Genomic DNA, 26,190 nt, shown 5'->3' on the forward strand with positions numbered 1-26,190 from the left:
GGTGCAAATGTAGCCCCGCCCACCACTTGTCTGGATCCAAAGAACAATGTAGCAACTGATCTATTTTTGTGAAGAGCAATGAATACACACGATTGTGTATTTGTCCATGAAGGAGAGCGTGTGGGTGTGGCGCTCAAGCCAAGCGGAGCCTCAACTTGGTATGCATCTCCTGACCACGCCGCTCAGAGGTGACAGAGATGAAGAACCATGGCGGTGACATCACAGCTCAGAGCAACAACAAATGTCATCTTGTTTTAACCCAAACAAAGGACACTTGTTTCTCTCGCAGATTGGCTCCCAGAATTTGTCCTGTGAGTTGGAAGTGTGACGACACAGAGCACTGACCTTCTTTTCTCTACTAAAAGACGCTCTGTGTGGATCTGTGGAGGGCCAAGTCTGAGAGAAGCAATTTGGTGTTGAACATCGATCACACGAGGAGCTAAAATAACACACGAGTCTGACCCCAGCCTTCCTAATAATGGCTGAATACAAAACTACGTACGTCTAAACAAAGGCAATTTGACAGAACCCAGTATCCCTTCCAGCAACGCCATCGATATGCCGCTGTGCTTTCTGCTGTGATATTCTTGGATAAAAAAACAACATTATTGATTCAAATCATTTCAGACACTCCAACAGAATTAGTAGATGTACAGCCAGGTGGGTGTCAACACCCTTTTCTTGGTGCAGGAACAGAATCCCAGAACATCATTACAGCTCCTACTTTCCGCTGTGAAGATAATGTCAAGTGAGTTCAGTGAAATACTGAAATTTGCGTGTTAAATCGGACCTCTGTGTTACTGCCTTCTTTATGTGCCAGATGTCGAGCACGGCGGCGGCAATGAGAACAAGTCGGTTATCTTTTCCTCTATTGTCAAACTCCTCAGAGAGTAATATGACAATACAGCATTTGCCTTCCGATGTCGTCTGTCTCCTCACTGACAACCTCAATGTTATGACAGGAACAAGTAACCAATTCAAGCAGTAGACCGAGCATGAAAATAGGAGTACAGTGATTTATGGCGCAATCTCCACATATCCTTCTTAATTAATAGTGTCACAGTGTACACGGGCAACTTTGGACAAGGATTCCTTGATCATTTTCCGTAAACGGCAAACAAATTAATCAAGTGGTTTTCAAGGTGTATGCCTTAGGGGGGCGGGGGTGTAATTAAGTGAATGGCATGGCATCTTTCTCTTTTGTGTCAGTCTGCTATCACCACCTGACTTGAATGGAAATGGGAGGTTTTGTCTGTCTGAAGATCTATGATAACATTTAGCGGCAGCACAGAGAGTTAATGGTAATATAATGTTTGACATTAACATTGGTGAGAGGTAGCAGCTGCTGTTGTGCAAGAGACCTTTTCAACAGACTTGTTATAACTTCCATTATGGGGAGACACTTGAGACCCTTTGATAGTTTGCAGAAGAAGAATCATTCCAAATGACCTCATGATCTCTTTGTGGTATAATATAGACACGCTGGTACAGCTGCTCTCCATTTACGCATATAATCATAAACTTGATGGATTTCTGAATTTCCTTGTGTGCTGTCCTTCTTTTTTAATGATCATTTGAAAGATCGAAAGATGTTTTATTTACATTTATAGTATATATGTCGCGTATATTGTCGTTCTCGTTTCAGACCGGTGCCTATTGGCATGATTATCGACGTTTCTTATCTGCTGTCTGTAACAAAGCTTTTAAACTTCATTGTAGAAAGGTCATGTGATAGGCTCAAAGGCAGAGCAGAACAACTCCTAATTGGTTCTTTAGGTGAGGTAATGTGACATTTGTTTATCAAGACAAGAATGAACTTTGACAATGAAGATAAAATGGAGCAATGTGTCCAAACTGAAGACTCCGTCATGAGCTGAGGACTTGATCCCGCCCAGTCTGTGCAGTCACGTCTGTGCCTGGCAATGTCAGCAGTTCTCTTTGCCCTCAGAATTTGCACAATCCCATGTGGCAGTTGGGCTCACGTTGCATGCTGGGGGGACCTTTGAGCTGAGATCCCCTTGGCCGCAGAACCACTTATCCCTGCAGCCATCTTGCCATGCTCCCAAAAAGATTTCTTGGGACCTCAGGGCAGCACACAACCCAAAATAACAAACCATATCAGCACTTTGATCTGCATCCCCAGGCAAGCTGTGACACTCGCGCAGCTGTTCCAACACCACTCAAGGCACAAACAAAATTGTGGGGAGGATTTAACGGTTATATATAGCTGGCACCGAACCTTTCACCTCCAGTGATACGAGCTGATGGAGCCAGACATGGATAAGATGCCCGGTGACAGAGACAACCTTTAACTGTCCTTCAGACACATACACAGAATACGGGAGTGAATTGAATGGACGGCAATAAACAACAAATGCGGACCATAAAGCTCGATGAGAGCTGTTAATACGATTACCTGTTTGACTTTCTGAATCAAGTAGGATGGTGTAAGATAGTAGGACTGTCAATGTGGCGACTGGAACAGCAACGAGAGACAAGTTAACTTGCAAGAAGCGACGAACGGGCCGAGGTGAGTTTCTTGGATGCTGTTTCAAACCAAACTAGCTGACTTTCAGTTCCCCTCTCGACATCGCTATAAATTTATATCACGCACCACATCTCACGTCGGTATACAGGGTGGTATTTTGAAGGGGGTCTGCAAACCTGCCAGTGGTTAGCTAACACTACCTGGTTAGCGAATCAATCACTGCCTCCGTTTAAAAAATTGCCATGAAAAGGTCATCTGTGACACCTTCTACTACCAAATATAAGCTTTAAATAAAGTTGTGCATTGCTGTATCCCACATGTGTATCTTTCGCAAAACAAAACAAAATGACTTCAGTTCTAGCCTATGAGCAGAGACGCCACACCTCTGATCAAGGTCGCATCTTAGGGAAGACTGATGAGCTTGCTGCGGCACTTTGTGTCTCAAACGCATGACTTATGTTGCAAGTTGTGACTTTGCAACAGAGGCGCTGCACTGCGCGACACAGCTGAGGTTGTTCTTTCACAAGGCCTGACGGAGGGCTATAGAGCTGCCGGTAATAACTCACAGCCTGGTTGCTTGACGCAGGACGCAATCACTATGCTGATAACACGTGCGAGGACGCAGTGATTCACACAGCGACAAGGACGTTACGGTTTGATCAACAACAATAATCTCTTTGTGGGGGGCATAATTCTTTTATTTTGCATTTTATTTTCAGCACATGTAAGACGATTTTGTCCAATTTGAACAAAGCCACATCACTGGTTGTCCAAATATGTGCTCTGAAATCACTAATCCAACAAACACAATTGCGCAGGTGGGGTCATGCCCTGCGCCAGTCACTGAGTGACTGAATGGTGCAGGCATCTCTTTGTGCGTGCTTGCGTGGGTGTGTGGGAAGCGGTGATACATCTACAGCAGAGTCGTTCCTACAACTTTGTAAAGAAAGGCAGCGAAGAGTAACGAGAAGGCTTTCGGTTGCCAACGTGACAGTATGTGCACTCCTTGTTTCCGTGGCAACGGGCATATTGACACGCTGCAGTGCTGTGCTACTGGAAGTTGGCGGGCATCCAGGAAGCATCCCGCCTGCGCACGGAGCTCGCATTGTGCCTTTCAGCACGACACCAAGCAAGCAACACTCCGTCCCTTTGGAATCTTTATGGGCTGAACGCCGATGTAAGGCGAATTGAAACAAATAGTGTGGCGTTGTTGTTATTATCGTGCTGGCATTCTTGTCTGTTGTGGTGTGGGGAGAGAGGGTCGGTAGTGAGCGAAAGAGAGCAACAGAGAAAAACATTGCCGGAGGAAAGGGCGAGGTCTGCGTCACGTCACGCCACGCTCGTATGTAGCGATGAATAGAGCGAGAGGTGATGCTCGTGTTACGTTACAAGAACATACAACCGGCTGGACGGGGGAGGGGCTGGGCTCAATACCAACAGATGGATAAACCCAGGAGAGGAATGCGTGCCAAGCGCCAACTGTATCGGCGGCTTGCTGGGGCATGAAAATGTCAGGCGTCAGCGACGAGCCACGCGTTCCCTGCTATTTATATAATCCACCATGTGCCGCATGGACACATAAGGCCTGGAGAGCGGGAATGGCGGGGGTTAAGGGGAAGAGCACTGCCAGGCAGAGGCGGAGGCGAAATGAGTGCGTGTGACTCATCTCTCTATCGGCCGTAAACGCAGCCTGACAGGAGCCGCCATTGCTCGATGTGTTCAGACAGGCTGGGGAGGGAAATGTCAACACCGGGCAGGCAGGCAGGCGGGCGGGCGGGCACGGCCGTGCATGGCTAACAACCGCACGGGCCGATAAAGGCTAGCATTATCTCATCTCACTCACACACCGATGCAAAGGCTGTACTTAGACCCCAGGCAAGTGGTTACTGGTCACGATGGAAACGACATGCTGGCTTTGTTTTGCTGCTGTCGCCTTGGCATGAGCGCAGAACTACAGAGAGGAAATTTGCAAAAGCCCCACGCTGGGAGAAAGTCATTTAGTGGCTTGCTAGTCTCCAATTAGTGACTGGCTGGTGAACAAGTAACCCCATCAAAACACATCGGCTGGCATTTTGCTACACGGCCTTTTCCAAAGCCCTCGGGGTCTGTGCGGGCGGCGTCCTTGTCCAGACAAAGCCCTCTAAAGCCTGGATTTCATTTCCACATTGTGCCCCGGTGTCCCCTTCATTGTTGATTTTTCCACTATGTGCAAGGCCAGTGCGTTCGGAGCGCTCCGTTAGGCCCGCGTCAAAAGAAAAACTCTCGGCTGCATGCGGACGGCTCGGCCACTCTTGTTATTCATGTCATGCCCGACGCTTTAGTGGGGCGGGGTGCAGAATTTTCCAGAAGCAGCTGTGTGCTCGTGAGGCTGACAGCCCAAAAAGGTCTCCGACTCCCTCCTTTTCGTCTCTCTCCGAACCCCCCCGCCACCCTCGCACTGAGCCCTTCCCTTCCCCTCCATCAGCACGCTTGGCTCAGTGCCCAGACTTACTCCAACTCACACTGAAACAGAAATATCCGCACTCTCCCCCACTGAACATATCCCTCTGGCTCAACGGCGAAGCTTCCATCACTCCGGATGACATTGGATCATTTTTCTCCCCCTGCACATTGCAGCCAAAGAGAAGGACAAGGGAGGGGAGCGGCTGCCCTGTCTGCCTTGTGATTATATCATTACAGAGCGCTGTATACTACACTACGGTATATCCCACTCAACCTGTCATTAGCAGACTTTTTATGATGATGGGTCACAACTGCATTTGGTGATTCTGTGCTATATCGAGAGACCCTCCGCCTGTGTTCGCCCACCTGTTGCGAAATGCATCACCGGAGTTATCAGCTAATCGGCAAAGCATTGCAAGCACTCTAAATAAAGCGGCCCCAGTCACAGTTGTGTAACACACTCAAAATCACCAACTCCAATAATAGCAGCCACCTGTCAAACACAGGCCACGCTTGCCCTCTCCAAATGACCTGTGGCTCAGAAGTGCTTTTCGAAGCAATAGTTTGCCAAAAATCAAAGACAAAAGGCAAGAGATGCAGGCAAGACGGAATGCCGTTATGAAGCCTTGATTGATGACAGTATTAGCACTCAGAAGAGAAATAGCTCCCATACTTGGTTATGTAACATACAGGAAAAACTACAGCAAATCGCTCTGTGCAGACACACACTTTATCCCACCGATACAAACAAAAAGTGACAAAATATCAAACGGTGATGCTGTTTTCTGCTGACAACAGGATGAAAGAAGGATCTCTCAGCTAGCAAAGTTGTGCGCTTTCTTATTCCGCAACTCCAGAGTGTAATTGTGCGGTTGTGGCAGAGGCTGATCTTTGTAGCACGAAGACGCGCTCGCCGCACCGCAGCCCGACTTGACAGGGCAATAATTATGTGAGGCCGAGGCCCTAAGCGGGAGCCGGGCTAGAACAGACAAGGACGGGGAGGAAATGAGCTGCTGTGAGCATCCCATAATACATCACCGCAGATCTGCTGACACACCCCAGAAAGCCAGCCATTCATCAGCCTAGCGGGCCGCTCCCTCGTCAGATACACGCCGCCGACGTTTGCATTCACAGTCCAACCATTTACTACATCATGGCACTGAAGCTGGAACAATTCGCCGTCGTCGCCTGTGTTTACCTTAAATGGACTTTGTGCACTTCTTTGGCGCGGAGACACAAAGACATGCGGGGATTCATAAATACCTACACACGCAAGGCAGATCCCAACCACCACAGAAGCAGACCCTAAAATATTTAGACTACCATTGCTATAAATAATACGCAGTAACATGAAAAATCAAAGTACTACTTCTATTGTTTATCATATTAGAGAATATAATTGCATTTGTGCCTGTCAGCAGAGGCCGTCATTGAATTAGCGTGGCTTTCGCCAATGAAGAATATGAGAATGAGGAGTAAAATAATTTTGTAATTGGCGCAGTCATTAGATAAGCACTCAAACTCTGGGATTTGTGAAATCTTACGAAACTCGTAGTGTACCGTACTTTTCTTACAAGCAAACTTTGTTTGGCGAATGAGGTCCTGTGTTTCTCATTTAAAAAAAAAAAAAGTTGCAGTGCAGAGAGCTGAAGATCCTTCTGGAGAAAAGCTGTGCTTGCTGCTCACATGTTTACTTTTAGCCTGGCTCATGCTGGGCGGTAAATCTAACTTTAGTCTGGCATGTGAGACCGGGCAACACAGCCCAAATACATACATTGGGTGGGCGGGGTGATTGCTAGGCAGCTGGAGAGCCCATCTTGTGTACGTACATAGAATCGGATGGAGAAAACAGGCTGATCCTAAGACTTGAATGCACACTAGATAAGGCATCCTGTTGTTTGTTTTGTTTTTTATGCAGCATAGTAGCAATGCACCATCTTATCAGCTGATCCCAAGCCAGGCGTCTGGGCTTGTTGCTCAGCAGAAAAAGAAGAGATGGTGCCATGATCGAAAGCCCAAACGCTCTTGGAAGCGTCCCATTCTTTGTCTTCGTCTCTCCCTTCGCCTCTTTTCCATGTTCATTTTTCATCCGCTCTCCTCATAATTTGTTTTGTCCTCTTTCCTTCTTCCTCTCCTCCCTTCCTCCCTCCCTCCCTCCCTCTCTCAGCTGCTCCACTTACAAGATTTGGCAGCACTCCAAGATCTGAGAAAAACATTGAGGCATAGCTTGGTTTGATGTCTGGAAAGAGCAGGAGGGAGGGAGGAAGAGAGAGTCCTCATTTCCATTTCACAGACTTGATTCATAGCAACACGGCAACAGAAAAGGAGAACTGTAAGAACGTATAGTGAGAGAGTAACTGCCAGTCAGAGGGAAATGTAAAGATAAGGCAGACATACATGTTTGCAGAACAGGAGTGAAAATATAGATTGACATGACGTCGTCTTCTCGCCAAGCTAAACTCAGTGAACCCTACCACGGAGAGAGAAAGTCCATTTGGCTCTCGGCATTGTAATCAACTTAACGTGGCTGGCTTTTATGGCCGAACCAGCCAATTGAAAAGCCAGCCAAGAATCTGAAGGAACGTTTTACACATCCAGCCATGCTCCTCCTAATTGCCGGTTGGAGCTCCAGCTTGTCCGTCTTCTCGCTCCCTCCTTCCTTTCCAGCGCCTCGACAAGAAGCCTTCATTACGACCCTCGCGGGAGGCTGAGCCTGACTCCAAAGGAGAACTTTGATTGATGAAAAAAAGAGGGCGATGTGAGTGTGTCCTCAATACAACATTTGCTGTGACCTTGTTTTCCCTGACAGGTCTAAATTTAAACCAAGCGGATCGGTTTTACAGCGAGCGGGAAAATGTGGTCCAGATACTCCTTTTGGCACATTATTGTGCTAAACATAGATGGGTTAGTGAAACAGCTGGCAACATGTAATACTTCACTGTCTCGCACATGCCATTCCCTACCGCCCTCCCTCCCTCCCTCCCACTCGTTACCCATTTACCTCGCTTTAACAGCTCCAAAATATTTCCATGGGTGAAAATGCGGAGGAATTATAGTTGCACAAGGATTTATACACCTTAAACACCACATCGCTAATTGAGTTGGACTTTTTGACACAATTACATTCTACTAGTGCTACCTCACAATGAAAACACGTCTTGTAGCATTGTGTTTTTAGTGCGTGTCTCCATTGTCAGCCAGCAATGACCTTCAAAACATGCACTTCCTCTTCAGACCAAAAATTCCCCCACTCATTAAGTATTTTGGAGACGAGCCACAGCGCCGTCAGCTCGGTATTATGAACATAATGTTTTGAGCAGATGACAGATGATAAATGCATATTCCAAGCAACGGCAGTCTGGACTCACACAAGGTCATAACCAGGCGGCTAAATTTTTACCACAAAACTATCAATAATGCAATGCAAAACATAAATGCGATGCTCGGACGACATTGTGAGTTTTGCAGAAACGTATCATTTTATCTCGGTGCGCATTCTTACAAGCGAAGAGGAACATAAATGACTCGGAAATATCAGTTCAATCACAGAGAGCTCATATTACACAGAGGGATATTTCCAAACATTAAACGTGTCTCTGTGATAAGAAGAGTTTGTGTTCAGTTTTTACTACGATATTGACAAGACAATAGAAAACACGATACACAGTTATCGTTGCGCAACCTCCACATGAATAAAGCAAACACGTAGTCGGCTTTTTCCAGTCAGCGAGTGCACTCCTCGCTCTAAGTGTTGTTCCAGAGACAACAAATATGAACTGTGACCTATCCAAGCTGTGGCCTCTTTACCCCATCAACATCTTTGCGTAAGGGCTGCATGCCGAGCTACAGTTTAGTTAACCATTAAGAGGCGAGGCGGTGAGGCAACAGACTAGCTCTTCTTGCCTCTTACTTAGTCTGATGAACAGTCACATATATCAATCAAACAGCCAATGAGCATTGATTAAACAATATGCCGGAGTGATAAAGAATGCCGCAAATGTGTGTGTAACAGCTGCAACATCAAACTAAAGTTCTCACTCGAAAGCAGCCAAACGGAATGAATGACTTTGTCCGCAGAGACGTCAGTTTCGCTTCCACTTGGCGGAGACGTGTCAGTTTAGAATAATGTGGCAAGATAGCATCCGAGCCAGGTCTCATCGGCAGATTAAACATTAACGGAAAACTCCCTGAAGGTAAGTAGCACAAAACCAAATGAAGGCAAGAGAGACATTAACTCAAAAGCGTCCCAGCATGCCTCGGTAGTATCAACAAAAGCAACATCATAATAGTTTAATAGATTTTTTTTTGTGACTGTTTGCTAACTTGTCTCCGCTTATTAATCATTCTCGCTTCCGCTGTGAACCCATTTCACTAGCCCCAATACAACCACCAGTGCACCATTTTTTTTTTTTTGGGCACATACATTACCGCCGTATTTGTGGCAGCGCGTGCTATTTTAGTGAACGAACACGCATCGGTCCAGTTGCGATAACACTTTATGACAGTGCATACAAATGTTCCTTTGTGTGCTAGTGCACAATCCACCGCGTGCACACACATTGCTAATCTTGACGACCATTCCATTATGAAGCACAAGTGGGTCAAAGTCCTGATTCATAAAATAAAGTGCACATTGACTGGTAGATGGCGCGAGTGTGACTAACTGCAGCGCTGACCTTTATCAAACTAGGCTGCGTTTCTGGTTTTAAAGTCCAAGTGATAAGCGACTGATAAGAACACCAGTAAACGGAAAGGGATTATAAACAAACGGCGGTCTTTGAAATGACACGTATCGAAAGACGAACATCATAAAAGATTTGATCTTCTTTTTTGTCTTTGAGGTTAATAGGACATATTAGATTTAATCAACTTTTGTACTTAGTTTGCTAGGACAGCATATATGATCATGGAGGAAAACATTTCGATGAACCCTGAAGGAGTTAAGGATAGAACTGCATTCGTTGGCACACCGTTGCAACATTTTTCTAGCCCTGCAACTGACAGCTCAACAAAACATGAGCAGGAAGCAGATTGTGTCTCAAATAATTACGCAACTACCGACTACATCAACACATGCTGCTAGCACCCCCACCCAGCCCTGCGAGCAAGAGTGTCTGTTTGCTGCAGCGTCAGCTACATGCGAGCGAGACTTCTTTGTCTGCTTGTCGTTTGAAGGCAGACTAACTGCCTTTTGTCATTTAACGACGGCATAAGCAGCTCGCATTTTGCAGGGACGGGTCGAGACGGCCCGTTGACATCACGCGCGGCGACCTGCCGTTTACACTTTTGAGATTCTGCCACATGTGCACGTGAGCGTGCACTCACTATGTGGGCGCACACACTGCCTATTCTTGTAGAGTTCTGCTCTTATTAGGGCTGAGCCCTGCAGTCAGTGTGTTGTCAGAATGACCGAATGTGGGAAATATGTTTTGCTTTGCTACAAATGCAGCCCAATTCATGCTTGCAGTCTGCACTGATGTTTTTATTGGCCACTTGTGATAGGAAGAAAACAAAAATGATGTCTGGCCCAACCTGCATACAAGCTGCAACTCTTGTGACAGATTCGGATGCAGATCAGAGTGATTCATCGCGTAACTTTCATTGCCACATCATGGTGGCGCTGATAATGGTGCACGTTCCCACATGAACTGACTCAACAGATTCCATCTGACTGAACATGACTTGGCACATATTTCAGTAGGCAGCAGTCAGTCACACCGCTGCGCAAATGGAAGCAATTTGGGGCTGAGGGGGGGTTGAGGGGCAATGAGCCTGTTATTACCAAGCGCGCTTTCATTTTTTACGAGTCATGTGCGCAGAGACAGGGGTGCCTTTGTGCTGCCTGCTAGGCCACTTACGTCCTCCTGCGGCGTCACAACAAGCAGAAAGGAGCCCTGCCTTCCGCGCACGTCCGCAGCCCGGCGCCCCTTAACCACTCGAATGAAGCAAGCTCAGACAATCAGTTCATACAAGATCAAGAAATTGTATTTGGCAATTTTTAAACAAGTGCATACAAGTACAGCTAAAAGCATTTCAGTTTTGCCAAGTGCTCGTAGAGTAGCATTAGTCACATTCTACGTTAAACAGGAACTGCCACCAGACCTAGAAGTACATCGAGAATTGTGTTAAACATCAACAAAGAGGAACGTAGTCCATTATAATGAGTACATACCTTTATCTTCAAAAATATAGAAACACAATGTATTCAAAAATCAAAAATTATACAACCATGTTTACGAAGTATACTCTTCCCTTGGGTCCAATATGTACAAGTCCGTTAGTTTGTTTGAATGGTATGTATGTGATATTTATATATTTATACTCGTTTTCTCGGCTTGGAACCAAATCAAGGGTCCCTCTCCTTTTTTACTTTGACGTCTCCTGCCAGGATGGTGGCAATTTCCCCCTGCATGAAAGCCCACGGTACGTTGGAACCCACCAGGGGACACTTCTCCCCGCTCGGACAGTACACTTCACCCGTGGCGCCTTGCTGCTTTATGCTCTCCCTCGAGCAGGGGAAGCAGAACTTGTGAGAGGGCACAGACGGGCACTGAACAAAGTGGGTGTCCTCTAAACGCTCGTGGCACAGCGTGCAGCACAGGGGTATGCTGCCCGGCACCGAGGAGTCCGGAATGCTTTGGGGGTGCACTTGGTCCATGCCTGGCACGTGGGGGGTACCTGCACCTGATGCATCTCTCTGCGCCAGCCTCCTCTGACTCATGGAGGAGGGCGAGAGGGGACTGCTGCTGTTCCTGCGGGTGGTGGAGTGGACCTGGTTGGCGTCCTTGGGGGAGCTGTTCCCGCCCGCATTGTCTGCCGCCATGATGAGTGCCGCCATGGGGGACTGGCCGTTCTGGGCTGCCTCCGGCGGGGTGGTGCGGGAGTGGGGGGATATCGTGGAAGGGGGGTTGGCGAAGCTCGGAGGGGGGACCGGTGGCATTTTGAGTCCGTCGGAAGGCGGAGGTAACCACTGCTGCGCCTCTCCGTTGAGCTTGGCGGCCGTGCCCTCGCTCTCGGGTTCAGGTGACGCTTTTCTCTTCATGCTGCGTGGGTGTTTTCCTCTGTCTGGAGGTGGGAAAGGGTTAAACAGAGAGCGTGGATGAGTTGCTCAGACAAGCACATGTACAGCCAGTGGAAAACATGTATGTGGCGGCATCACAGGCTGCAAAAAAAACATTACCTTTGAGTGCGTGCGTGTGTGTATATAGCGAGGGGTCACATGGTACAGATAAAACACCATGGCAGGGTATTCTAGTTATTATTTAAAACTAATAACACCAAACAAACAAACAAACAAACAAACAAACAAACTAAACGTGCTGCTACTGCCTACCTGACTTGGAAGCCGAGGCGCTGCCATCATAGCCCATGGCCCTTTGTTGCATGGCCGCATGGTCCTTCTTGAAGCGGCTGTCGAACGTGTGCAGAGCCATGAGGTCCCGCACCGTCTTGCCCTTGCCCATCCAGTCGGGCTCCCCTCTGCCTTTGTGGCCGTCCGAGATCTCCGGCGTTAGGCTGTCGGGTCGGTGCTTCTCCTTGCCGTCGCGCTCGTGCTCGCTGCTGGACACCGAGGCGGGTCTCTTGCCCAGCTCGGCGGGACTACCGGCCGCCAGAGCGGAGGAAAGTCCCATCTGGCCCGGTCTGCCGTTGACGGCGTGCACGGGCGCCATGCTCCCGTTCACCAAAGGCACAAGATTCGGGGGCACCGCGCTATTCCTGCGCGGGTTGGGACTCTGGCGGTTCAGCTCCGGCGGCTCGTCAGGCTTAGGAAATCCATTGGGGACGGGGATGCCGTTCGCCTGACGTCCAGACTGGTACTCAGAACCCAGCCTGGGGGGTCGCTCGGAGGAGAGAGGGTAGCGATCCAGCGGCTGCGGCGGCCGCGAGCCCGGGTCCGCCGCCGCGGCGTGGTTGATCGCCTGGATCTCCTTCCCGGAGAGCTGCGACTTGACGGGGCCGGGAGACCTGCCCTCCTGGAAGCCGTGAGCCCGCTTCAGCTGGCGGGCCGTCTCGATGACAAACTCGATGCGGTCCGCTCCCTCGTAGTTAACACATCCCCTGCACACGGGTTCGGTAAAATCCCAAATCATGGCCCAGGGCATGCGGGGCAGGTCGCACAAATAACATGACTGCCTCCTGGAAGAAGCAGCGACCGCCGCGGACGACATGGCGCTCGTCGTCGACCCCCTGAAAACCAACCCGAAATGTGCTCTTCTTCCTCTCCTCACTCTCTTTCCCCCCCACCTCTTTGGAACGCGGTTAAAAAGCAAGTTCCGTGCGGACAAAAAGCAGCCGAAAAGTGGTCCTTTCCCGGCTGAGCGAGTGACGACGGTGGCGTATCACAGGGAGAAGTTCATGTCGATGTGTACTTTAGTCGGGCGCTCGTCTATCTAGCGTCGCTGACTCAATGTACTACTGGCTCAATGTGGACCAGTGACGTCACCACGCCCGCTTCCACTTCTATTGACTTGATTTCTTCGACAGAACCCCCTCCACACGCGCGCTCCCCTCTCCCCCTACTTTACCGCAGCCTCTTGCCACGCACCCTGCCCTTTTTACAAACCATTTCACAAGACAACAAAAACAAATAAGCATTTACCCGCGCCGTGCGATCATATTTGTGAGCAAATCCCTTCTTTTCCAGCAGGTCTGCAAAATTGTGCAAAAAATGCGGCGGCTGCAGCCAAGCAACGGAGCGCCAGCGGATGGAAAATAACACTCGCACACACTCGTCAGAGCGCGGCTCTCCAGCTCCTCCAGTTGACTGCTGCTTTGTCCTATTTTCAAAGCTTTATCCGCTTCTGGGCTGAGTTTAAGCTTGTTTTTCTTCACGCGAGGCGCCTCTACGCCACCATGTGCTGCTGCCGCTACTACTACTACTCGCCGCTGTGCGGTGAATGAGGTGGGTTAAGCCCCAAGAAAGACTATTCCCCCCCCCTTACCCATAAATAAATGTGACACGCATAACAAACAGAGATTTTTTTTACATTTTGGCATGCATATGCTCAACACGTGCTCACAGCTTCTGCTGCCCATGCGGAGATAAGAGATGGGGGAAAGGAGCCTCCATTAACCAGGAAGCTCTTGTGTCACGAGGTGGGGATTTCCAGACAGTGTTGTTAACTCCAATACCGTTTAAAACGCACACACCTCCTTAAAAGCACTAATGTGATCCAGTACAACAACACCACCCACTCTGCTTTGCATAAGAATAAAGTACAAAATGATAATCTTCTTAATAATGTTGTTTGGCGCACGCAGCCGTCCTTGTGCCCACATTCCAAAACAAGCACTCACTCAATGAGATTAGCATGAATCAGACGTTCACACGAGTACCGGAATATCTGAATATTGGTCGCAGCGATCAAGCTAGGTGATTCACTGCACTGTTAGTGGTTTTACTCAGTGGAAGGGGGGGTATCAGACATGTCGTCGCATAGTGCAACTGTGCCAAAACCCCCTCAAGTAAAAGTGCAGGTTTGAAACGGAGGAGCGCCTCAGTAGTTGAGATTCCTCCCTCTCATCTGCACTCATTCCAACTCATTGCAGCTTTTCGCCTCAGGCTTTGGGTGAGGCAATGCGTCTGAAACCTGCAGACACAAAGCAGGATGTGTTCGTGCAAGTCCATGTGACGTTGGAAAAAAGGAAGCAAGATGTTTAGTCACATACCCTCATCCGCCTCACCCATGTATGGGACGTGAGGCCGTTTGGCCAGAAGCCTGGATCTGTGAATCATGCACGCTGGCTTCCTTCAAAGCCTCTCCACCAACCAAATCAAGAAGTTATGTTGCACTATAATTATGCTCTTACCACATGATCTTAGATGATTGCATTTGTGAAAACGCCAACATGTGAATGAACCCTAACCCGTGCACAGTTTTGGTCCCTGCAGGGAGTCGGCGAGTTATTTCTGATGGTAAAACCTACAGTCGAAACGACGTTTCCTCATCCTCACATTCTCTCAAATGGAGTCCTTGTTGGGCGAACAACAGTAGGAAGTGTTTTTGGGCTTTATGACACCGTTAGGAAATGACTGCAAAGGGAGGAGGGAGCAACGGGTAAATAAACAAATCTTCCTTTATGATGGGTGGGAAACAGTCGCCTAATGCTTGGAGGCCTCGAGAAAACATTTGTACTAGCAAATAGCTTCACGTAGCAACACAGCAAGGCCACATGCCGGGGTTCTATTAAATCTCAAATAATCCAAATTTGAAAGACCCATTGATGTAAAAAAAAAAATGCTGCAGTGGCTGTAGAGCGAAAGCAGAAATGGAATGTACAAAGGCGACAATGAGGAAGCCAGACATGCACAGATGGCTGGAGTGGCAAAATGCAGCGTGTATACAGTAAAAATCAGCAGCGTGTGACCCGGCTGGCTGCTGTCTAGTTTCAGTGGAGCCGCTCAAGCAGATGGAGTAGCTGCAGAATGCTGCTTTTCAGCAGTATGGAAAATGAGACATGAAACCGCCAATGAGAGTGACGACCGGGGAATACCCGGCATGTGACAGCATCGCACGCCTGATGAGATGACATTATTTTTGTACTCTTGCACTTCCCCACTCTGTTGAATATTAGAATGACAATCTTTTATTCATGGGAGAGAATCATTTTATAATCTCTCTGAAGTTTTCTGCCGTAAAAGTGGAGCACACAAGATGTTTTCAGTGGGTTTTTTTTTCATTTGTTTTGCTCCCCCCCACCACCACCCTTGTGTTATATAACGTGTTTAGCTGCTGAGGCGAGCACCAAACTATGAAATGTTACACAGACATAAAAGGAGGTTAGAACAGGACGGTGTGAGGCCAAATTAGTGGGGGGCAACACCAGTGTATTATTGATACAGTATGTCTCATATTATTGTGTATTGATCTGTGATTCCTCTCACTCCCAAGTTCTTTTTTTTAGCCCCGGTTTTGAAACAATTAGAGCTAAGATACATTTTGGAGGCCTTTTTGGATAACAATAAAGTGAATTTTCAAAACCAGCAGCATCTTGTTTACTCCTGCAATATTCTGCCATATTGGAAACTGTCCAGATTGCAGGCTACCGTATAACAGTCACCTTAAGTGTCAAAGTTTTTTGGGGGGATTATCCCGCTTTAAAAAAGTAATATTATGAGTGACCTAAATACAAGACATTTTTTCTGCCCCATTTTTTTTTAATTTGCCAGCAAAAATACAAGCGCTGTATGGTGGCAGTGAACTCAACTTAGCTCACTTGACAACATCAGCAGTTTGCCAGATAGTGAATGATCCTTTGAAAAAGAGGCTTCAAGCTGTTTTTTTGCTACGCCCCGTTGAAGTTTACTATCAAACTAAACATAAAACAAAGAGAATGACACATAGTGTGTTTGCTACAAAACACATTTAATAGTCATATCCTTAAATTATTTAATTATATTATGTTTTTATAGAGATAGTATAAAATACAGTATTACAAAGTGGTATTTTTCTTATTGTAAAACACATTACAACACTATTTAGTGTGCTTTTATGTGGGCGGGCTGGCACAGAATACTTCAACAACTAAAGGTAATTTGAGATACAAGTTCTTTGAATTATGAGTGCAGTAACAAAACAAATTAAACGCGTATTAATTTGTGTTTTCTTTTCAGCGGTCTAATTAATACATATCTTAAACACCAAAGTTTTCTAAAATGCCCCAGCTAGACCTGCCCTGAAATATTTTCAGGTCAAGTGACGTGTGATAATAGGGAGATTCCTCTAGTTTGGATTCTAGACACAACCGAGTAAAACGCACTGCCGCTAGTGACCGACTTTAAAATGGAGGAATTCACATAAAATGGAGGGTCCGTCGGCAAAAGGGAAGGAAAAATGTGCCGGTCGAGTGGAATCTGGGGGCTGCAGAGGTGATGTCATTGGGCTGGAGCAAGAGGCACGGAGTGAAAAACAAGTCTTCCTCTTTATTCTGATCCTCTTTGCAGTCCCCGCAGGAGGTGGGGCGTGGTGGGTGGAAAAGGGATGAAGGAGGGGAAGGGGGGGGGGCATTCCTGGCAGTCGGCCAAGGCAAGGGCTGCTGGGAAATGGCAAAGGATGCCAAGCAGGCCCCACCGCCAACATTAGAAGCTCACATCTTTGTTCTCAGAAACCTGGTGTGCTGCCAAAGGCCTCATTTGGGCTCCATGGCATGATTACACTGGATGTAGGCCAACTACTGAGAGAGCCTGCTCGCCCTACCCGCCTGCGCCCCCCTCCCTTTCTCCCTCTCTCTCTTTATGCTGCCTCCCAAGGCTCTCTCTCTCTTTTTCCACTGCCTTCAAAAGCCTGCTGCCAAACATGCAGTTGTTGCCATGGCTGCAGAGAATGGAACATTAAAAAAAAAAGTGAGTAATGAGTCAGGCTTGGACACAGATGTGCCACATGTGTATCCATTTAGAAAAAAAACAAGGCGGCAATACATCCCCTTTAATCTGCTAGCCTAGTCAGAAGGCGGGCCACTGGGTACATTTTACAAGTCCTCAGAGGGGCAAAAAAATCCAAGTGAACGTTCCGCTCACATCCATTTTCATACATGCTTTCAAGTATGCGGCTCAAGTGCACATGCACTCGTGGTAAGCAGGTACAGGAAGACCTTCTGTTGCCTTCTGGAAGCTTGCTTACTCTGTGAGCCAACAGCATCATTTCCTGTCTTGCGGAAACCCCCCGAATATTTTCAGTCACAAATAGAATCCGTGAACGCCCCTTCCCTTGCCCCTGGCTTCTTGTTGTTCAATCCACTACTGGGTGCTTCGTGTCAGCTCCCGCAACAAATAACGTCACCTTCACCGCCATTTGTTTACCTTTAAAAGACAACTTTAGCATTGAGGTTTTTGCTGTCACAAAATGGCAGCCCCATAGCTAAATGATGTGGCCCTTTTGTTATGACTTGGTGAACAGATCCCTGTAATCTAAAACAGCAATTTAAAAAATGGCCCCAAAAGACTATTTATTTTCTACTCGAATGAAAAAAAAAATGCTTTTCATGCTTTGTGTGACTGTCTTCCTCTGAGCCAAAAAGTTTTCCAATGCAGGCTTATTATTAGGTCTATTTTTGAGCCGCTAAGCAGTCACCCGAATACGGTCCTTGACATCCTTGGCGAGGTAGCTAGCATGCCTAAATTGCTCGTTTCCCGGTGCCAAGCTTTGTATTTATTCACAGCTGTTTGCGTGAGCGCGTGTGTTTTGTTGTTATTTTTTTTTTAATGTTTCGACATTCCCACTGTCCTTTACTGTTATTAGCTGGAGGACCCTCGTGATTTGTGCGAGCTCCTTTGCATGTATTCATTTGCTTAACCAAACAGTTGCATAAACCCCTGGTAAATAAAACATAAAAATATGCGTGGACATGCATATTTATGACTTTTTTTATTTGGAGGGTATTTCAGGGTTGGGAGAAGATGAAAGCAAACGAGGGGATAGAGCTCATGTGTAAAATGTTCCTCGAAGGTCTGACTATGTAAATAAGATTGTGGGGCTACCATCAGTTGGCCAATTTAATTTATGTTAAAATTAATAATGCAATAAGCATATTTTTTATTAATCTTTTGAGGATAAACTGATTCGGATTGTAATTTGCTGACGTCAAGTTAGTGTCAGGACGAAATGACATTGAGACAAAGTCAAACACAAATCAAGTTGCTGTCACATATTTGGAAGACACTTTCTTTACTGTTATCTGGCTATTGAGGCCAGTCACATAGCATTATTTGTTTGCATGCCTAATTATACACAGTATCAAAATATGCGAACCATACGTAGGGAACTGTTTTAACTTCTGTGTCTGTAATTCAATCTAAAGGTGGTTCGTTGCAGTTGATGTAAAGTTCCTCCACGCCTGACTCCTCTCAGCATGTCTTTAAGGACCTTGCTTTGTGCACAGGGGGGCAGGAAACTAAACTTTGGAAGTCAAGTCAAGTTTATGTATATATCTCTTCAACACAAAAGGACCTCACAAGCATGGAAAAGTAAAGGAATGGTAAAGAATTGAAGTTCAATAGGCCGCATCCGCCCCGCTCGCTGCTTGGTTGTGGCCTCCGAACTGTTATTCCTGCAATCTTTGTTTTGGTTGGGTCTGCTCACGTATTCTTGCATTAGTCTCCATGCCAATGATACACACTACAGTCTGTTGAAAAGGCTTCAACATTAGTCCTCGTTTGGGTAAATGTTCCTTTAACATTTATTAATTTTGTCTTCATTTGTACTTTTAAGTTGTCCTGTTCATTTGGTTTAATTGTGCTTATGCAGTGATGCTGACTCGAGTAGCATACCTGCAGAGGGTGCGACTCGTGCGGTGCGTGTTCTGACTTTTGTTTGGCTATGTACGTCAATGAAATATTGAACAGAGAGTACTGCGAGTGCCTTTTTATAAATAGCCATTACATGTTGCACCAGAAGCACTCGAATTAGAGTTTTACTTGACATTGATTTGTTGCGTTACCATGAATTGGTCACTAAGTCAGTGCCACAACCTTAGTTTGGTGTTTTTCAGAATAAGGGCATAAAGTGGCAAAAACTACCTCAATAAATGAAATCCATTGTGAAAAATATTTTGTGGCCATTTGAAATTTGTGTTCGAGTAGCTCCGGTCAGGCCAGCACCTCGCTAATTAATTGAGAGCGTGAAATATTTAATTCATAAAAAGGCTAGTTCCAATAAATACGTAGTAAAACTGTGGCTACATGATGAAAGTGACCGGTGAGGTTTCAATCATCCACTTGGAAAGATGCCTTTTTTGGTCCTGGTCATAACTCCCATACACATGAGTGCCCTCTGTGTGATTGTCTGCTTTATGGAGGTGGTTTCATCATGGCGCACAGCGAGTGCCTGTGCCAGAGATGTCCTTCCTCCCCTTTCCATAAAAGTGCAAGTTGTCATCATGGTGTGCCATTCATTATCTGCCTGCGGTTTTGCGAGCCTGGTGGGTGTCTTGAGTGGCTGGGTAGCGTTGCCTGTCACAGTCGGGCTCCTACCCCCGCACACACATCGGATATGAAAGATGGGAAGGCAGCAGATGAGTGTTTGTGTCCCCCCCCCCTCCTCCCTCAGCCCTGTCTGTGTGATAAAAGCCCCTTTAACCACACTGTCTGGGCAACTGGGCACAGAATCTTTCCACCACTTCAGAGGCTCGTTTTCGGAAATAGCTCGCTGAGATGGAAAATGTTGGAATGACAAGCACATCTGTTTGTGTCTGATTTCAAGGACATTCATGATAAGTTTAAACATGGGGGTGGGGGCGAAACCGTGGCCTATTATTAAATCTATCCTCATGCAATTTACGTAATCATACTCTTGTTGCAAGCTTTGCATAAAAAAATAAATCAATTATGTACATAGTGGAAAACTAGATTTTGTCCTCCACAAACAACATAAGCAATGGAATAAGTTAAGAACATTCTAATTGCTTGTTAAGCTAGTCTTCTGACATAAAGCGGGTGTGAAACCAAGTACCGTATTTTCCGGACTATAAGGCGCACTGTCGGCTTTTGAGAAGATTTTAGGTTTGTAGGTGCGCCTTATAGTCCAGAATATACGGTATGTTAAGTTTGGTGTGCATTCAAAATGGCACCAGGATACCTTATGAAGCATGCAAGAGGAGAAAGAAGAATTTCTTCTCAAATTCTATTGCAGACGGTTTAAGTGTTGAATCATTTGGAAAATCTAATCTTAGACTGAGGGATACAACGTTATTGTCCTCACGTGTAATTCTAAATAAATAAATAATACATGTATTGTGTATTTTCACTACACATTGTAGATTAACACAATCTTAATCACGTTTTGCAAACATGACATTTCACAAAGGCCTAGTTCTGTACTGCAGTTATGATCAAGTGCTGACATGTTTGAATTCCAAGAAAAGTATTTCAGAGACTGCACTCCGAAGAGTTGAGTCATGTTTGCGTCAGCGCTAAGGTCGCATCAGCTCATGTCGTGAGCTTGTTTATGACAAACCGGTTGAGCTGCACAGACAGAGCTACAGTACATGTTGTCATACGTCGTGCAGTCGTTATCCTAGCACATAGCGTACGCTTTAGTCACCGGTGCGAGCCGAGCGCACGTGCTGTTATTGTCATCCTGTGGGAAGCACATGGAATAAATAAGAGGCCTTGACGCAACAGTTGCGTCCCGAGGGGATGGTTGGGGAGCGGAGGGAGCGCTGTGGGAAAGTTCGGTGCCCTTGAAGGGGCCCGATAAGCCCAGGGTGATATAAACTCAGCTTGTTTGTACTCGCCGGTAACGACGGCAAGTGTGCCAATGATGGATAGAGACAAGGTGAGTTCGTAAAACGAATAACAAGGACAAACAAGCCAAAGTTCCAAAGGTTATGTTGAGATGGGCGTGTCTTATCTTGGCGATCTGACTTTGTGGGGTCATTGGACTCGCTCAGCATAGTCGTCACACTGGTTTCGACGCAGGGTGTTTACGCAAGACTGAAAAACAACAACTGTCATTTTACTCGTTCAATTACATGACTAGGTATTGGGGCCTTTTCGAGTTACCATTTGAAAATGGTTACATGTGTTGACCTATGTAACAACAAAAATGCTGGACATTTCCTTAACCGCTAAGTATCATGGTAATCGCACACTACGTTGTTGTGATATTTTGGTAATTATGGCAGTGTTATCGTGATGTAGCAAGTATGCCGTAATCAATATATTGTATTAGGGAGGGGGGGGGGCAAATAAAAAACACGCTAAACCTATTTTGACCCAAAATCTACTTCTCAAGCAGCGCTAAGGTCTACCATTTCAATGTCAACATTGTGACCTCGCACACCTTTTCCAGCCTGCAGTAAGTAACTACGCAACATTTCTTGTTTTCACACAACCATTATAACCTTTCTCTCTCGGATCCTATCTCACACGCTCGTACACACAGATGCACACGGACACGAATGCATAACTATTCGCACGCAGATAAGCACTAGTCATAACTGCAACACCGTGACCCTTCCCAGCGGTGAATACAAAAAACAATCGCAGTGCGAAAGGGGTGGTGTTGCTAGCTAGTCACATTCACATGCTGTATGGATAACCATTAATACTGATATTATTCACACATAGCCTTCAGTGAACCTGAAGAAAACCAACACATATATGAGTATAATTCATACACGGAGTTTCATGTATGAATTTTCCACGTACGTGTTTTTTTTTTTTTTGGGCGGAACACTCCCCTATTGTGTTTCTATTTCCTATTATATATTTCCACACGTCTAAATTTAAACCCCTTCATTTACGCTGATGGATGTAATTTGGAAGACTAGTTTGATAAAACACAAAAGGACAATTAAGCGCAGTTACTGGTCTGGTATGCATATTACGGCGTTCATAGTTCAGGTCCGTGTGAATGTGTCTTGTTTCAACCTTTCCAAAACGGTCCTTTTACTGCGAGATGGGCGTCATGTAAACACCCTCAGATGGCTGCCGTTTAACTGTAGTAACATATGAACGTCCGCTTCCCCCTTTCCTTCTGCTAAGGATTGGATCTGCATTACTGTGCGGAACTGCAGATGTGTAACCCGAGCGCTTTCTATTCAAATTTAACAAAAGCGCTCGGTCAACAAAGGAGGAATAAAGTTCACCTACGCAGCATTGCCACACAATCGTAGGGCGGAGTGAGACGCCATTGAGGAGGAGGAAATGGTTTCTCGCTGACTGACAAGTCTGGCTCCACCCAAGGTTGCCCTGAGGGGAAAACACACCACTCTTTCCCAACTCTGCACTTTTATTAGTATCACATGCACTCGTCTACTTGTGAGATGACTTTACTGAGCTCATATCTTCCTCCTTCCTGAGGCGGTGTGACGTTCTGTGTTAGCTTTCATTCCTCACATGACAAATGTCATTCGTTGCCCTTGTGAAAAACAACCAACAACAAAGTGAATAAAGGTCACCCCCCCTACAAAAAAATCGTTGTTGTACAATAAGTTAACCGTTGCGTAATGTTTGGGTCAGAATGACCCGTTCTCACATTTGACAGCAATAAATAAAACTAGAGTGGAAGATTTTTCTTTAAACACTGAAATTTGTTGACTATTACGTGAATCAAAGTTACGCAAGTTACAATATTAGAACTGTCATTATTTTGTACATGGCGTACATGTTTGTGAACTCAAAGGCTGTTCAAGGTCAAATTTTAAACATGTCTGCTAAAATTGATTTTAGATTGAAATCAAGGAAAATGACGGTAATGGTGGGGATCTTCAAACTGTAATTTGTAATTTTTTATGGGACAGTGTTTAAGAGGGCGTTTTAAACAGTTCCGGGAACTGTTTGTGTTTCTACCACATTTGGACAGGTACTCACATAATCAAGTGCCTGTTATTCTTTAAAAGGTCATGTGAAAATCTACAAAGAGCAAAAGACTAAAACAGCATATGAACAACTATAAATACTAAACATAGTAGGCTATGTTCACACTGGAGGTCAATACAGATTTTGTTGCCCATATGTGACATGTTCCAAGAATTTGTTTTCATGCAATGTGAACACTAAACGATATACATTGGATATTGATCTGGTTCGACTGCTGTATAGACACACATGGCTCCGCTCCTTCAACCAATAAATCAAAAGCGCTTTTTATTATGAAGATATTCTTGGCCCTGGTTAAAAGTGACCTAGAATATAAAGCATGCGGGTGGAAGATGAACCGTATATAAAGGGTTAAACATTTACAGCGTGGAGAAGGAAGCAGTTTGGACTATAAGTGAACAGTGTTCATTAACTCGCAGCGTGCACAAACATGAAACTCATCACGCCACAAGTCATCCGACTCTGCTACAGAACAATGCGAGCGGGCCACTCAGCACCGCGCTGCCATTATGAAAGCGCTCTGTCACAAGACAAACGCCTCGCAGGAATGCTGTTGTGGCACATGCTGGCTGTTGACACAAGGGTTAAACATTGAACTGCTTACACACACACTCGGGCACCCAAAAGGGGCGGGAGTGGGCGGGAGCCTCAACCGCCTCAGCGCGGCTTTGTTTGTCTTTCCACCCTGGCTCGCCGCGTTCCCGCCGCCACCTCCCCTTCGACAGCCATCAGGGTTATCAGAGGAAAGTCCTCTCGACTGCAGCCAGGTGCAGCACCGTGTAATGATTCACATGGCGAACACACACACACACACACGTATCCTGGTGTGGTTGGAGCTTTGTGGAGGTCACAGAGTGTGTGCGTGTGTGTGTCGCATAGCATGTGGCTCTGATCTCTAGGTCTGGTGAAAAGAGTTCAGCGGGAGTTCACTCCAGATTCATTATTCATGCGTCTCTGTGTACCAAATGATGGCACCAGAGAGCCTTTTCTCTCTGAAAACACACTCGTGTGGACTTTTACTTTCACTATTAGACTCCTTTAATTCATTTTTTTACTTTATTTATTTACAGGCTCTGCCTTTCGAAACACGAGCCCCGTGAGCAGGGGGAAATATTTCTGTGATATTTTACAGGCGGCCGTGTTGGCAACAATTGCAAAAATCCCTGCTTAACAATTCCAGGAAAGCTCAGCCACCTGCAAATCTCATGACCTCCTGAATCTAATTCCGAGCCAAACTATCGGACGGTCTGACTAGAAGCTTTCAATGAATGGAGTAAACACTGAATGTCAAGTATGTTTGCCAGGCCCGGTGTTGAATCAGGCATTAGTAGTCATGTAACGACCGCAGTGAACTCAAGTGGCCCTGCAAAGCTCTGCTTATATTTTGTCCAAGAGAGTACATTGTGAACTCTCAAGAGAAAGCTAGCACGGGCTGGCTTCTGTGTCGTCTATTCTCGTTGTTGTCAAATACAGTCTGCACTTAACTCTAAACCATATAATAACAGATGCTGGCCGGCTGTTTTGGCGACCTGTAATTGTATCCAAAGTGCTCACAGAGCAAATAAGGCAAACTAGAGAGACAGAGAGGGGGGGGGGGGGAAACAGTGAAAGGCATGCTAGGCCCACCAGGGGAGAATCCAGAACAAAATCCCCTCTCATGTCACAGTGTGCTGCGTTGGCGGGGCGTGACCTCATCCAAAGTTTACACATAACCGCCTCATGCTGCTTTGTTATCTTGAAAAGTTGCAAAACAGCACATTCCTGCTCTTAGTGGCAATGCAAAAACGATTCGACTGCACACGTACACACAACTGTTTCGACCATATCAGCAACGTGTTTTAAAGGTAAAAACACAAGGGCAGGTAGACTTTCACAAGCGCAGCGGGGTCGGCATCTTTATAGGTCACTTGGTTGTGTGTGTGTGATTACTCAGCAGGCTAAGCTCGCCTTCAGCCTTTTTTTAAACCGGGCTGTGGGCTAGTAAATAGCTGCGAGGAGTGTCATAGTCTTCACAGCTGATTGGCTTGATGCTTGCACGACTTGAGCAGGAAGTCGGCCCAAACTCGGCATCGGTCAAAGAGGGTGACCAATAATAGTCCATGCAGCATGTGGCGATTGCACGACAAAAAGACGGAATGTGCACTAGCCCGAGGGATTTAGATCTTGCCATATGAGTCACGGAGACGTTCTTTCTGCATTGTCAGCGAGGAGCACGCTTCAAAGCAACGTGGGTCATTATGCGTAATGTTAATGTGCACTGACCGCACTATCTGCTGTCACTATGTGGGAAATACTCATTGTGACTTGTGTAGACTGACTTTTATAACCCTTTTTTGTCACGAGACTCGTGAAATATCGTATCGGTACAACCTGCGTTAAATGTTGACACATATGAGTCATCTGTTGACACATTTGCTCACTTCGACACGCTATACACTCGTTAACCACAACAGACATCATTGTGAGAGTTGGTTTTAAAAAAAAAAAAATGTTCATGGCGGTGAGCCTTAAGAGTTTTGCTTCTGTAAAATAAGTGTCTCAATAATATAGTGGTTAACACTGTATTTGACCAAAGTATAACTAATGTGGAAATTTAAATCTACAATTTGGAGTCAGCAAACAAGATGAGTGCTAAAGATGTGATTTATGTCTTTCATATATTAATAGACACTAATCAACGTGACACACTGGGGAGAGAACATGAAGGCAGTCCTGCTTGCTCAAGGGGTAAGTAACTCCCTGCAGAAAAAGTGCTTGTGTGGACAAATAGATTGCGCTGTAAAAGTAGTAACATTGCACCGTTGCTTCAGTGCGACACGTGAAAAACTCCATTTTGTGATTGTGTCATCAGTTGCACAACGTATGCAACTGACACCGCAGTGACAAATAATTTCACTTCCCTCTTCTTCGTACCTTGCCTAAGTAAACAAAGCTTGTTCCT

At 46.1% G+C, this 26,190-nt stretch overlaps 1 protein-coding gene and 1 long non-coding RNA gene across 2 annotated transcripts; one reads left to right on the forward strand and one right to left on the reverse strand.

Annotated features, from left to right (window-relative positions):
* The first annotated feature begins 2,265 nt into the window (after positions 1–2,265).
* Positions 2,266–8,906, forward strand: LOC133158560 (uncharacterized). The gene is made up of 2 exons (XR_009715238.1): positions 2,266–2,530; positions 7,098–8,906. It is a non-coding gene; the product is annotated as an uncharacterized LOC133158560 (long non-coding RNA).
* Positions 8,907–10,893: 1,987 nt separating this feature from the next.
* On the reverse strand, positions 10,894–14,269 carry irf2bp2a (interferon regulatory factor 2 binding protein 2a). Its single transcript, XM_061285140.1, has 2 exons — positions 12,264–14,269; positions 10,894–11,995 (listed from the first exon to the last, which is right to left on the reverse strand). The coding sequence occupies exons 1-2, from the start codon at positions 13,096–13,098 to the stop codon at positions 11,277–11,279; spliced, it is 1,554 nt and encodes a 517-aa protein (XP_061141124.1). The 5' UTR covers positions 13,099–14,269; the 3' UTR covers positions 10,894–11,276.
* Between the last annotated feature and the right edge of the window lie 11,921 nt (positions 14,270–26,190).

Source organism: Syngnathus typhle, linkage group LG8 (assembly GCF_033458585.1).
Source record: "Syngnathus typhle isolate RoL2023-S1 ecotype Sweden linkage group LG8, RoL_Styp_1.0, whole genome shotgun sequence".
Taxonomy (NCBI): Eukaryota; Metazoa; Chordata; class Actinopteri; order Syngnathiformes; family Syngnathidae; genus Syngnathus; species Syngnathus typhle.

What these genes read in the sequence shown, in the direction of transcription:
- irf2bp2a (XM_061285140.1), bottom strand. Translation starts at nt 13,098, where the DNA reads ATGTCGTCCGCGGCGGTCGCTGCTTCTTCCAGGAGGCAGTCATGTTAT. An exon ending in CGCCTCGGCTTCCAAGTCAG is followed by an intron (nt 11,996 to 12,263) that starts GTAGGCAGTAGC and finishes TCCCACCTCCAG; the next exon opens with ACAGAGGAAAACACCCACGC.